This window comes from Pogona vitticeps, chromosome 6, assembly GCF_051106095.1.
Source record: "Pogona vitticeps strain Pit_001003342236 chromosome 6, PviZW2.1, whole genome shotgun sequence".
NCBI lineage: Eukaryota > Metazoa > Chordata > Lepidosauria > Squamata > Agamidae > Pogona > Pogona vitticeps.
In genome coordinates this window covers 51,222,815-51,238,520 of record NC_135788.1, presented here as the reverse complement: position 1 = coordinate 51,238,520, position 15,706 = coordinate 51,222,815, and the positions used below count along the sequence as shown (strand labels likewise).

General features: G+C 39.1%; 1 protein-coding gene across 2 annotated transcripts in view; it reads right to left on the bottom strand.

Moving 5' to 3' along the window:
- The window catches only part of TMEM108 (transmembrane protein 108), a 329,648-nt gene that overhangs the window by 122,743 nt on the left and 191,199 nt on the right, over positions 1 to 15,706 (bottom strand). For both annotated transcript variants that reach the window (XM_020804595.3, XM_073003504.2), the window contains exon 2: positions 8,122 to 8,207. In XM_020804595.3, the coding sequence (XP_020660254.3) occupies positions 8,122 to 8,161 (40 nt within the window). In that variant the 5' untranslated portion in view covers positions 8,162 to 8,207. The remainder of the gene's footprint in view (positions 1 to 8,121; positions 8,208 to 15,706) is intronic.

Here is a 15,706-nt window from a genome sequence, read left to right as displayed (position 1 = left end):
TGCAGCCCTCGCCCCCTCCTGCAGCTGCTGCAGCTGCTTGGTGATCCGCCATGCCCGCCCAGCCCACATTGAGCTCAGAAAGGCAGCACAAGCACAGCACCGCCTGCCGAGCCAGGCAGGGGCAAGTAGCGCCCAAGTGCATCAAGGGGAAGGCGAGCGCCCGGACTGTGTATGTTCAAAGTCCCTTTCGGGGACTCCAACTCCCACATTCCCTGGCCTTGAACTTATAACCCTCGAGGGAGGGGCGGCTGCCTCATTCAGTTTTGCCCGGCGCCACTTTCCCCCTGCCTGCGCTGGAGCCTTGTTTGGGCATCCAGATTAGCAAGGTTGCCTCTGAGTCTGCACAGAGTGCGAGCATCTGGGGGATCCCACAGCCGGGCTGAGGTGGGTTCGGGTACAATTGGCTGTTTAAATAATGTTTTTTGGTATTTTGAAAAAAGCCTCCATTGAATTTATTTTTATTTTTTAACATGACTGTTTATTGGTCAGTTTACTAAGAGACATTTATTGGCAGCTTGTAGTGTTCACCCTTATTATGTTAAGTAGTCATGCATATTCATGTTGCAGGCTAATGTTGCTGAGAGGCGGAGCCGAGACATATAATAATGAGGTGGAGTCAGAGTGAGTCAGTCAGAGTGAGTTAGAGTGAGAGATCAGAGTGGAGAGATAGAGTGCGGTATTTGGAAGATCTGAGGTGTGATTAGAGTGAGGAGTGAATAAGAACTGATATAACCAATAGAAGGTTGAGATTGATGATAACCTGCAGAAGTTACCTATGATTAATAATCAAACATCTGTAACCAATAAACAAGTTTTATTTAAAAGACAGTGAAGTTTGGACCTTCAACTTCATCCTTCCATAATTAATGTTGATTTAGTGATCAACTGGTGGCAGTGGGTAAAAAGGAGTATTAGTTTGCCTTCGTGTGCTCTGTGTTTGGGGAATCAGGCAGGGGCACGAGGGGTGAACACCACACAGCTATTGTAACAAAATAGTATTGATTGTGGGTTTAATCCAGAACGATTCAAATGAAACATTCAATACGTCTTCCTCTGTCCTTTTTTTTTTGTCTTTCTATGTCCTCCTTTTGGTACCTATGTTTCTGGCAACCTTAGGTGAGACCATACATTCCACTGATTCAAGTGAGACTAATCTAGTTGTGACTTATTTTAATGTAGTAAGTTCAACTAGAATAGGCCCATTTGAATTCATGGAACTTACAGAGCAGTTGACTCACGAAACCCCCAGTGATTCAATATGGGCCTACAATAGTGTGACGTACTATGTGAGACAACAGGATTTCAGCCAATGTGGGACAGCAACACTAATTGCAGTAGATTTGAATATTGCAGGATGACAGAAAGCATCCTTTTATTTGTCTCTGACTAGGCACAACATGAAAATCATTCCAAGGCTGGTCCGACTCATTAAACTATGTGAAGTAGCTGCCAGATGGTAGATGCCAAGAAGAACCCCCAGTCCTTTCCCTGTTTCATTTCCAGAGTGGTTTGTGGAAGTAATTTCACTCTCATTATGCCATTATGTAGAAAGCTGCTCTAATTCCTCTGTATGTGTTCCAATGTGCCTGCATTATACAGATGCTTCATACAGTTGCTTATACATGATAAACCAACGGGCCATAGACGTCAGTGACTAAGAGCATATTTATAGGAAGTACTTAAATTCAGCCTTGCATTTTTCCAGTATCCATTGTGGCAGTGCATTCACTTTAAAAACAACTCTTTTTCTCCTCCTGTTCTGACGTCATTATGTTCACACATGCAGAAGGACAGAAGTTCAAAGACACCCTTAGCTTCATGTATGAAAATGCCCTTTGGCTATTGTTTATGCAAATCTTAAATCAGACAATGAATTTGCACTTATATTTCTGGCAGAAGATGAATTCATTGTACCACTTTGGTTTCTAGAAAAAAGAAGCCACAGCTGTTATGGTAAAAGTAGGTGCATGGAGAATATGAATTATAGAAAGCTACTGTTTCTCATTAATCTTGAAAGGGCTTTGCTTTGGCTCTTTATCAATGTGTCAGAATGTGCATAAAAGTGAAGACGCCTCCTGTCAAGATAACTATCAAAGTATGCTGAGACACTGTGGGCAAATGCACGGGATTTTCCCGGCTGCTGACAGAATGAGACAATGCCTTCCTGTAAGAGTAGATCGGCTTTTAATCTGAAATTCACCAACAGGGTTTTAAAACATGATCTATAAATCTAGTCTCAGCATTAATAGCCTACATCTGTGTATATTTTGCCAAGGCTGCAAGAACTGTGAGAGCACTTTGGAAATATCTGTGATTTCTGGAAAATGTAGAATACAAATTCACAACCATTAAAATCACTTAGTATATGGGAGGAGTAGGTGGGACAAGGGGTCACATTGGAGTATCCATCCTGCCCCGTGTCCATGACCGATGCACAACATACCAAATGTACATAGGAATGTCTTTTAACCCTTTTTTCATCACAGCATGCTTGTCACTGCATAGCATATTATATATTACTTTTGATGGTTTTAATGCAATCCAGAGCCAGGGAACGAACTAACTAACTAACGAACGAACTAACTAACTAACAATCTGTGCAATATTTTGTGTGTGCTTTTTAAAAATCCATCCAACACTAAAGTTACAATGCATTCTGTAGGAATGAAATAATGCAAATTCAACGCTGGGTTGACTATTACATCTAGCATGGATATAGCAGGCATCAGCCAAATTAAGCCTTTAATGCTTCTAAATATGAAATAGCTCCTTTGCACAGATAGCTGGGATTATTCTTGCTTTCAGGATTGAATATCCTCTGCAAGTCAAGATTTCAGAACAGCTCCTTCAATCAATAGGACAGTTACTGAAAATAAATGAGCCAGCACTGTAATGTTTTTATGTATATCTGGCTTGTGAGTACATTTGAGATACTGTGCATTGTTGTGGGTGATCTCTCTCTCTCAATAAAAATAATAAATAAATAAATAAAAATCACTCCTATGTCTCTTTGGTTGAGAGAAATTTATAATTCTTGTGAAAACAAATCCTGGAAGGTGAGATCTGTTTATTCCATCTGCTGTGCTTTAAACGTGAATCTGCCCTGAGGATGCAACATTCCATATGAAAAAGCTCCTTTGGAAGTACCATAACTAGTTCCAAATGAAGCTGTAAAATATAGGTTATATCATTTGGCAACTGGCAGCTCAGAGAAAACAGGATGTCCCTCCTCTGTCCAGAAAAAGTAGCTTGTTGTTGACCCTCTTCGCTGGAACTTGTTGCAGTTGCTATTTTGGTGTCAGAATCAATCTCAGCAAGTTATTAAACCTGTTGTTACAGTTCTATAGCAGAAATCCAGCCAGCTTTTTAGATTTCTAAGACAATGTCCTATAATCCTGAGCACACATGCACATTTATAAAACTAACTGACAGTGGTGAGATTAGCACATATGTAATTGGGGACATGTCCAAATTAATCAACATACTGCATTTCTAATGAATGTTTTACTTCAGTACACTGTTTTGCTCCCATTCTAGGTTAAGGATTTTTTGTCTCTAAATATACCTCCCAGGGACACACCCTTGAATTCATTTAAAATAACTGAATAAATCTGATCATCAGATTGAACTACATGAGATACCTTTACTGAGGCCAACATTTGAGGTTTCACATAAAGCTTACTTTCACATTGAAAGTCATTACTAATTAGTCCTCCTACTTCCATTGAGAAATGCGATTGAATGAATTTTAGCTGGAATTCTTTTATCAGGCAGTAAATTCAAACTCAGGTAGACTTAGTTCTGAGTAGACATGCCTCAAACTGGATTTATTTCCCACTGTTAGTTTGGATCTACCTCATGTTGCCGAGGAAGCCAGTCATCTTACTTAACTGACAGAAGGCTTCATTTCACAGTCACTTCAGTGTCCTGATGCCTCGGACTTTTCGCTACAATATATTCAGTTTCAGGAGATGCTCTTGGAGAAACAAAACACAATAAACATTTCTGCTGAATCACTGTCATTTATGCTTAATTCAATATATTGGGTTTTCTTTTCTTTTTCCTTTCTTTTCTTTTTAAACCCCTCTTTTGAAAGTTAGCCAAATATTTATCATAATGGAAGGAGCAAACGTGATCCATAATGCGTGCCTAGTAGCAAATGGACACAAACTGTAGACTTCTGTTCACATAAATTCCCTCATGGTTTCATGATACTAATCAAAGACATCCACCTGATTCCTCCCCCTACCACCCCAGTCCTGCCTTCTTTTATATGACTACAGAATAGTATTTAGACTGCTTAAAAATACTGCTATGTTGGTATTGGAGATGTTTTGAAGATCACCAGGCTCTCTGTTCACCAGGTATCTCCACCTGCCTGCTGCAGGTTGAAAAGATGATGATGCGGCATGAGGTCCAGCAGTTCAGTTGCTTCTGATGGCTAATGAACAGTGTTGTTGGCTACCCAGAGCTAGGTACATTGGCTGTACATTTGTAGGGACTGAATATCTGCCTGGTCCTCTACTGACATCTTCCTTCCTTCTTTCCTTCCTTCCTTCAATACGCTGCCTTTCTACCCAAACCATATCCATGGTGGCTTAGTTAAAAGCAACAGTGAGATACAGTAAGTATGGAAGGGCAGAGACCTTATTTTAAAATCCTTTTTTTCTTCTGTTGAGAACTGCATTCTCTTGGGAGCAATCCATCTTGAATTGATGCATCAGCTTCTGCCACCCAAAGTTACACAAACAGGATTTTGTCTACTGGGGCTATGCTTCATTCATTAAAAAGAAAAAAAAAATCTGGAGTATCAAACTGTTAGTTACTTGCAGTTGTAGACCCTAACCATGTTAGGTAGATTTACACAAACATTAAGAGTTGATTCTGGGACAGAGATCAGGGTCTGTCAATTGAGATGACTATTTTATACTCATAAGGTATTTCAGAAAGCTGGGTTATTAATATACAGTATGCATTGCACTAAAATGTCTTGATCTCTGTTTAGATCCTTAGAGATACATACAACCTTGTTTATGAAGCCAATTTCTGCTATTCGCTCTTGAGAGCCCTCTCAACAACTGAGAATGAGTGGCTACAGGCCAATCTTTTCCTTATTGTTATTCCTTCCTCCTTAAGACTAATTTTATTTATTTATTTATTTATTTACAATATTTTTAGCCGCACCATTGCCAGTGGTGCTTAGAGAAGGAAAGATGAGCAGTTTAATGTGCCCTTTGTTGCAGCAAAATATTAGAAAGGGATCCATTTATAATATTAATAAAGGCTAACAAATGGATCATTCACTGTTTTGTCCTCGAGACTTCATTTTTTCAAAATAAAAATTCATGAACCAGGGGAATAAGCTTTGATTTATTAACAAAAAACTGATTCCATTAGTCCTCATGATCCTTTGTTCTTTTTCAGTGGCTCGCTCCAGGTTCTAGAGCTCCCTACCAAGGAATTCTAGGCTCCCTCATATCTCTTTGCTACCAAAGACTTTTTCATTTGGACAAATTGTCCAGCTGCTGAGGAACGTGTTTTGTTTTGTTTTACTGGAAGGGTGCTAGATGCTTTTTACTGATGTCTTTTAATCTATGTTTTTCATTACATTTTGCTTGAATATTTGAATTTGTTTTGTATTGAAATTGCATTTTTAATTTATTCTTACTGTAAATTTCCCTGAGTCCCATTTTTGGGAGAACGGTTGGGTACAAATCCAAAACACAGGAACAGTTATTTTCTGAATAATTTACTGAATTGCACAGTCGTTTGTAAATCTTTCACTAAATGTTTCTTTGCAGGTGAAGTTAATCTTAGTCCCATGATGTAAGACCTCTTTATAATAATAATAATCCTAGAACTGCAGAGCTGAAAGGAACCCTGTGAGATGCTGTTTGAATAAATAATGTATAAATAATTATTTATTTAAATTACTATTTATTTATACATATATACTGCTTAATATAATAATGTATTTGTATGGTTGAAGTAAAAGATACTATAAAGAGACGGCTAAAATACAAATACCATGCCCCATAACACTGCACGGTTCAAAAACAAAATTTTTAAGGAAAAGTAATTTAATTCTTTAGTATTAACCTTGTATTTATAGAAGAACTTCTGAAAACTAGTTCTTTCATAGTTGAGGAGGATACCATGGTCAATCTAATGTCACTGAGAAGGTATAACAGGATCACATTTCCCTGTACCTTTGTTGAACAAGATTATCCATTAGGGCAATCAAGGCTGATTCTGCTCCAAATCTGGCCCAGAAACCAGACTTGAAAGGTTCAAGATTTTTCCAAGAATGTCTGCTATTCTACTGCCACCACTAGGTCAATAGTTACTATTAAGGAGGGGATATTGTGACTGGGCAATAGTTGGTATAAATCTCTGGATCCAGAGGGCCCCCCCACATACCCTGTTTAATTATTTCCTGTTTCAAAGACATGGAGGCTCTCCATTACAAAGGTAAGGGTAAAGGTTCCACTTGACAATTTTTGTCCAGTTGCGTTCGACTCTAGGGGGCGGTGCTCATCCCCGTTTCCAAGCCATAGAGCCAGCGTTTTTGTCCAAAGACAATCTTTCGTAGTCACATGGCCAGTGCGACTTAGACAGGAAACGCTGTTACCTTCCCACCGAGGTGGTCCCTATTTATCTACTCACATTTGCATGCTTTCGAACCGCTAGGTTGGCGGGAGCTGGGACAAGCGACAGGCACTCACTCCGTCACGTGGATTTGATCTTACGACTGCTGATCTTCTGACCCTGCAGCACAGGCTCCTGCGGTTTAGCCTGCAGCGCCACCACATCCCTCTCCATTACATAAAGATGTGTTAATCACTTCCCTTATTCTTCTAGTTGGCTTGCTACCAATGGCGCAAAGAAGCAATGATGGGCAAGAACTCAGCTTGTGATAATCATAGGGATGCAAGTGTTTTGTCCATATCGCAAAACTTTAGAACCTGAAACCACTCCCATAAAAACTAGCTTCACAATGTGATTCTGAGACATCTAAAAAGACACTGTATCCACAATGGAGTTCAGCTTGGCACAGAAAGTGATTTTGTCCTCAAAATGTTTTGCTGATGAACAGACAGAATCTATAACACTAGATTCACTCCAATCACTCTTGAATTAACATCAACGTTTGAGATTCCGAAAGAAGGGTTATGATATTTTGACAGTTTTACTGGCTCAAACTTCATTAAGTTACAATTTGGCAATGGATTTAATAGTAACACTTATTTGTATTATTAAAAATCCGCTATTTCATAAATTGTTGGAAATTAATCTCATGAACTAACAAGAAATCCTTTTTTTCTAATATAACATTTAGCTCAAACCTTCTCTTTTTCAACTGATATCAGTCATGATCAACATCAGCAGGCTGCATTAGGGCCATTGTAGTATTCACTTTTCAACCCATCATTATAAAAAGTTAAGCATCAGTGCTGAAGCCTTCCTGTTTTCTTTTCCCCTTCCCAGTCACTTTCTTTTGTGCCACACCAATTCAACTGAACTAATCAACAGCAAACAATTGCCCCCAACTGACAAAAGAGAAGGGTAGAACACTCAGCAGAGAGACAGGGCTCTCTTTGAATTTCAAAAGCTAGAAGGAAAGATTGGTTAGTACTTGATAGACAGACAATCAGCCCAGCCCAGAAAAGTCCCTCCCAGTCACTCAAACTACAGACAGCATGCAAGGTTGTACATAAAACTCCAACATCTTTTACTTGGACTCTTGCCAATAAAATCACAATTGTTGTTCTGGGTTTTTCGGGCTCTTTGGCCGTGTTCTGAAGGTTGTTCTTCCTGATGTTTTGCCAGTCTCTGTGGCCGGCATCTTCAGAGGAGAGGTTGCTGTCCTCTGAAGATGCCGACCACAGAGACTGGCGAAACGTCAGGAAGAACAACCTTCAGAACACGGCCAAAGAGCCCGAAAAACCCAGAATAACCATTAGATCCCGGCCGTGAAAGCCTTCGCAAATATATTAAAATCACAATTATACGTTTTATCATGAAATACCATCAGAGATAGGAAGTTCAATAGATGCATATCTTTTTTTTCCTAGTGAACAAATGAACAGTGAAACCAAGTTGCTTTGAGTGCATACTTACTAAGAAGTTGGCAATAGAGGACCCGTAAGCTTCTCTTCATGGTATCATCTGCTCTTGGTTGTCCTGCAGTTTATTCATGATTCTCTCTAAAATGAAGGGGGGAAAGTTATTCATAAAGAATTTTCAAAAAGAAGCTGATGTATATTATATGCACATTACTAGTTCATTGGCCTCTCTGGCCATATAATCAGAAGTAAGAAAAGAGAAATGTAATCACATATTGCCAAATGCTAGATTTGTGATCCTTCTGTGTCAGTGGCCAGGATGCCAGCGATAACTTCATAGAAGGACAGGATTTGTGAAGCAAACTGATCTGTGATTTCTAGACTAAAGTGTCTATTTTTGTTGCTGACTATCTTTAATGTAGGCTAGGAAGTCCACTTATCCACGTTGGAACTTGGAAATGTTGGTTTTTGGACAACAATCCTCAGAAGCCCAACTGCATCAGCTGGGAGACACTGGAATTAGTAGTCCAAGAGCTAAAGCTATGTGAGTCTCTGTGGCGTCCGCCCAGGTCATGAATATTCATATGCTATCCAACCAATGGAAGTGCTGAAGGGGCGGAGTCACAAGATATAGGAGACTCAGCAGCAGCAGGAGGAGTTTTAAACTGTGAAATTGAGAGTTGAGAGAGTTTGGGGAGTTTGGGCGGGAGAGTGGTGGTTGAGAGTGGATAAAAGGGGATGTCTGTTTAAGAGTTAACAACATTGCTTGTCCTGTCAACATCTGTAATAATAAAGAATTTCTATTTGGTTCTTTTAAAATGATATATGGCCTGGACATCTATAATAATAGATAATGCTGATGTACTCAACTGGTGGCAGCTGAAAGACACGTAGTGTGAGCTCTTTGGTGAAACAATCAGGGGCCATGTGGAATCGTGACAGTCTCAACTAAAGGACATGACCTGAAATGAAAAAGACTTCTGACTCACAGGAAACATATATTCCATTGATTTCAATGCACTAATTTAGTTGGGATTAACATTAGATTTAACTCCATGAAGAGCATTTTTCCAAGATCTGATCCAAATTTAAAATACACACACACACACACACACACACACACACATGCACGCACGCACACGCACACACACACACACACACACACACACACACACGTGTGCTGGTTTTTTTAAAATTGCTATTAAACTTTTAACATAATATATAACAGAAAGATTTTTTAAAGGCTAAGTTGCTCATAATATTAGTTAATCAAATGGATGGACTTGAAAAAGATGCAGGCTGTCTGAAAGGTGCATTTGCTCATAAGTCTATGGATGTGTGTCCAACTATATTGGCCATTTAACTGCAGTTCGTGTCAGGGTAGGCACAGATAAAATCAAATTAAAAACCATCATTACATAAAGCTATGCACTGGGAAACCCAATATTTTTCAGTGAGGAATTGTCTCTTTTTGTTCAGCCAGCCATCTCCTAGTGATCTGAAGCCACATTTTTGAGCTGTCCCAGAAGGCACATAAAGGTAAATAACCAAGGTTATTGGTGAGTCTCACATTTAGATCTGTTCCTGCAAAATACTGAGATCAAGATCCAGATTATGATTAAATAATGTACATGAATGAACATGCTTGCTAAGCATATGTGTGGAGAAAAAGAAACCTGTTTTTGAAACTGTAGAAGTTTGGGAAAAAGTAGTGATATTGCATAGAGGGGGCAGTTATATAAATTTTGCTGTGCTCATGCAAGCCTCTGAGCAGCTCTTTGGATCTTGGTCATGGTTATCTGTCGTTGCAACAAGGCTTGGACCTAGGACCAGTCCTACAAGTGAGGCAGCCACTTCAGGCAGCAAATTTGAGGCATTGTGAAAAGCAGGACATTGTTATTTAATATGGGCAAAGTCCAACTTTAATCTCAACTAAAGGAGTCTCAATGAAAACAATGGATAGTACAGTAGGACCGCTGTATCTGCGGGATCAGTATCCACAGTTTCAGTTAGCCACTGTTTGAAAATACTTTAAAAAACTCAAAAATACAGTGGTGCCTCGCTTAACGAGTGCACCGTATAGCGATGTTTCCGTATAGCGATCCCTTTTTTGGGATCGCTATACGGAAACATACCCGATCTTCGCAATGGGGAAAACCCGCATTGCGAAGATCGGGTATTGCGGCGGCCATTTTGGAGCCGCCGAACAGCTGATCGGCGGTTCCAAAATGGCCGCCGGAAGCCTGGAAATGGCTGCCGGCAGCCGTTTTCGCGCCCTGCCCTCGCTTAGCAAAGGCACGAAAATGGCTGCCGGCACCTGGAATCCTCGCTGAACGGGTAAGTAACGAAGGTATTGGAACGCATTAAACGAAGTTTAATGCGTTCCAATACATTTCCCCTACCCGTTTAGCGATGATTCCGTATAGCGAGGGTTAATCCGGAATGGATTAACCTCGCTATACGGGGCACCACTGTATGTGTTTCCAAGATGTAATACCAGAATTGACCTCTAGAGGGGACAGGAGATTGTGCTATATATAGAATTTGCGTATCAGAAGTTTTCATAGAATCATAGAAAAGTGAAGTTGGAAGGAGCCTATAAGGCCATCAAGTCCAATCCCCTGCTCAACCCAGGAATACAATCAAAGCATATTTGCCAGGTGATTAAGTTTTTCTTTAATGCCTCCACTGCTGCTTCACCAACTCCCGAGGTAAGTGGTTCCACTGGTGCATCTTAATACGGGTGGGCCACAGTATGATTTGCTTCAGACAGGAAAATATCTTTGGATGACCTTATGTAGGTTCAATTCACAAAGCTTCCATCAGATCTACCATATACCTATTGCAAAGTGAAAATCCAGTCCTTGAAAAGAGCTAACCATCTTCAAGCACTAGGTGTCTTATCATTCTCAAAGGAACTGCCTCCCCCACCCCAATCCTCCTGTAACAAAGGCATTTGCCATGCCCTTCACTAGCATTTCTTCTGTGCTTATTTAAAAGATGATCTTGAAGGCATCTGTGATAGGAGCTAAACCAATAAACAACACTTTGCTACTGATTAAATGACAAGGAGTTTATGAAAGTAGAAGAGCCGAATTTGATTTGTAGATGGAAGTCTCTTAGGACTGCCACTTTTATTAGCTCCATTTGCAGCAGAGGATGTGCGACATTCACTTCCATTATCACATTACAGTTATTTATACACAGAGTGATAAAAAATACTCCCATTTGGATATCTCTCCCCTACTCACCTCCATTTCATTTTGAAATAAATTGTGAAGGTAAGAAACTTTACATTTTTTCCTAGAGGGAAGGCACAATTTCCATTTCAATTAAAGAGGTTTTACTTGTGTGTTGTCATTCAGCTTGTGTATGAAAACACATTACGTGAAGACAAATACAATGATCAAGTACTATTTTTATATTGAGCCAGTAAGCTTATACATATCTGGAAATATGTCTCACACTGAACTTAATAAGATTTACTTCTCAGCAGGTGTGTAAAGGACTGAACTGCACAAGCATTAATAACCTGGTTTTCTATTTATTGTTATGTTGGTCAGATCGTATGCTCTACTCTCATCAGTTACCTTGTCTTTTGTGGTTTTCTTTACTGCTGTTTTAATTTGACATTTTTGCCTGTAGTGCTGTATTTAGGATTCCTGAGAGTAACTCTCATTAAACTTAATGAAATGTATGCTTAAGGAGTTACGTATGGGAACAAATATTTAGAGTTTTATGTCATAGTGTGCTGGCAATTTGAGCTTATAAAAATGAAACAGCATATAACATTTTAAACGAATTAAACAAGCAAGAGAGATAACAATCCAACACAGGGTGCAGCTACATTGTTGAAATGAATCAGGAGCTGGATTGGAGGTTTTTTAAGTCACATGATTTTTGTATCAGTGCGTGTATCTTCTTGGGACAACTCTTATTCCACTTGTAAACTATCTTGCATGCTAGACAAGGGGGCCACATCGGCTTTTAAACTGTTGCATTTTTAAGCAAACTGGCATGTTGACGTTCCACCTTCTGATTTTTCCAGGTCCCTTGTCATGTCATGCCCACCCATTTCCCCCCCTGCTATGATGTTTTTGTCTTTTTGTAGAGAATTGTTTACTGCTGTTTTAAATGATCTTTTTGTTAATTTTACTTATTTTTGTTTTTTTAATGTATTTCAAAGTGGAATGCTGCTAGACAGATGTTACAGAAAAGAAAAACAAAACTGGTTTGGACTGCAGGGTACCCTGCAGCCAATACCAGTGATCCTGGCGTCCAATACTTGACAGACCCCACAGACACTATTTATTCCAACACAGCCAAGCACACATGATAAAACAATTCAAATAACAATTGCAATCAGAATTGATTCAGAGTAAACAACCCCCCTGTGGATGTTTTTAAAAAACCTCACTTTCCAACCTAAAAAAGGAGCTTTTAGCTGTATGTTGTGTAGGTGGATAATTTTAAACTGATTTCAAACGTGTTAAACCCAATGCAAAAACAGGAGCATTAGTGACATGTAGCTGAGCCTGCTGACGGTAAAGTGCTTAGACATACAGTACATTAGTGAATGGGGAGATTAGGATTATGGTCTCCACTTTTTACTTCTGTGCACTGATCAGTATTTATTGACATTGAGTAATGGCTCAATGGGACGTGGTGGCGCTGCGGGCTAAACCGCAGAAGCCTGTGCTGCAGGGTTAGAAGACCAGCAGTCGTAAGATCGAATCCACGTGACGGAGTGAGTGCCCGTCGCTTGTCCAGCTCTCGCCAACCTAGCGGTTTGAAAGCATGCAAATGTGAGTAGATAAATAGGGACCACCTCGGTGGGAAGGTAACAGCGTTCCGTGTCTAAGTCGCACTGGCCATGTGACCACGGAAGATTGTCTTCGGACAAACGCTGGTTCTGTGGCTTGGAAACGGGGATGAGCACCGCCCCCTAGAGTCAAACACGACTGGACAAAAATTGTAAAGGGGAACCTTTACCTTTACCTAATGCTTTTGTGCTCCCAACACAAGCGGAAAATGAACTGGTGTCAAATATAGGCACACAGCCCCATGCAGGCATGAGGGAAATCCAGCAGTTCAATTTCCTCTTGAGTTTTAAACCTCAAGTTCCTTCCATCATGATTATGAAAAAATCTTTTGACTTTTAGTAAATTCTTTTGGTATGTACAGCTATCCCCACTGTGGAGATGACCAGGTGCTGCCTGTCTGCCTTATTGCTGCTAAAGATGAGGCACTTCTCATGAAAAAGAGGTAGCAACTTCTATTCAGCACTAATATAGATGTAAGAATTCAAACTTTGAGCAGTTAAGCTATCAAAATTCTGGGCCTGGATGGATAAATCTCTCAGTTTCATTTGTGACACATCCTGATTTTTAAAATCAGATGTACTTTCATACTGCATATGAAAAAACTTTTTTTAAACTAAGTTCCTTTGAAAACTCACTAGCAAAATTCTTCACTGGTTTCATGTGTTAGAGAAGGACTGATCTCCCATGTATATTTCTCCACAATTTGTCTAGCTGTAGAGAGCTAATAATAATAATAATAATAATAATAATAATAATAATAATAATAATAATAATAATAATAATAATAATAATAATAATAAAAAAAACCTGCCAGCAAATATTTAACCCCCGAGAAAAACCTTTTATTTAATAGAAAGGCTGGTGTGTGTGGCATATTCTCTGAGCAAAGGCACAACAGACAGAAAATGAAGCACTGTACTAACTCTACACAAAACAACATGTGTAGGTTTTGACTCTCAGTTTGTTGTTTGGCTTTTGCTTCCACATGATAGAATTATTGAGAATTATTCCAACAGATGCCAGTAGCAATGACTACAATCCCATAATAATCACTAGGAATATAATGTCTATATTTTTCAGCCTGCTACCACTCATTTACATTTATTTACTATTCCCAGTGCATGGCTGTCTCTTATCTACTGCCAATTTCATGATGATATATGTAATAATGGACATAATTGTTGTGCCAATTTTTATTATCTTTAAATGGATTTAGACAATTTACTGATTTCTATGAGGCAAGAAAAGGCTTTTGAAAGATTTAAAATCACATGACATTTTGTTCGAACACGTTCATCTTGCTTTTGCCATTGGCTTAAAAACAAAAACCGTTTAATGGTCTAGGATCTTACATTAAAAGTTCTACACAATAAATTTAATAAGGCCCTTTGGGTCAAATCCTTCATTGACCTTATGAATACAAATTTAAAGAGAAGCTATTGAGTTGAACATGGATGGATTTCCATCCTGTTAGCGTAAAATGTAAAAAGTGAAGGTGAGAAGTCTTTAAAGGAACACATTTTTTAAAGGCAAGATAGTAGAAGGAAAATGAAAACAAAAGCCCACAAGGGAGGAAAATACATCAACATTTATCAAAATTCTGCTAAAGCAGCATAAAAATTACAATTCTAACTGAAAGAGTTGATTTGCTTTGAAAGCAGTAATCAGTATTCCACACTGCAGAAATGTGGAAGAAAAGGACAACTGTGTAATATTATTCTCTGGCAGGATTGTTCTTACATGACAGTTGAACAACTAGTATGAGAACAGGCATATAAAATAAGGGGAGCCGGCTTGGGGGTGGGGGTGGGCAGATGCTAACCTTTTTTGCTTCATGTTTCTGCAGTAGGGTACTGGCCTTTGTGTTTGTTTTCTTCAAATAATAACTGGTTCTTTAGAGTAGGGTGAAAAATCTCATGGGGAAAATACTTGGGGCTCAGTTAACGGGCACTGGGAGAGAATCAAGGCATACATACCTACACATACCCTTTCCAACTCTTTCATACACAGTCATAGCTATTGCCACAAATATGTATACTGTATACACATACTCATCTCTTTTATCCACTCAACACAGACAGCCACAAAAACTCATATATTCACCTAAACACGACATTCAGACACAAACATTTATTTGCACACTCAATTCATACAGATATACAATAGAATGTCCTGTCCAAAAAAGTTTGGTGATGCTATTACAATATTTTCAGAGCCTGATCAAAACATATTAATTTACTCAAAACAACAACAGAGAATCATGTGATACCTTAATGATTAACAAGTTTTATTCCACATAAGCCTTCGTGGACATTAGCCCATTTCTTCAGGCACATGACAATGCATCTAATGAAGTGGGCTAATGTCCATAGAAACTTGTGCCCAAATAAAACTTGTCAGTTTTCAAGGTGCCCCAAAGCTCTTGGGAATTATTTACTCACACATTTAAAATTGGTCTTATTTTCTCTGTCTGAAGGTTTAAATTCTTCTCCATGTCAAAAATGATGATACTATTCTGCTTTCATTATATTGTACCTTTGTACCTTTTGTCACAACGTACTGCCATTGAATCTGTTAGCATGGAGGGTAATAAACACACATGTATTCACATAGCTCCACATGGACCATGTTACAATCAGCAGTAAATCATTGCTGCTAAAAGGCAATACTGGGTTGTATACAGTGTGTATACAATGTAATGGATGCTGCATGCATTCTGAAATATAAGCTTGTGTCCTGAGTACACTCCTGTACTGCAGTGAATCCTGGACCCTTTGTGCATGGCAGGAGAGGAAGTTGAACATCTTCCATATGCGT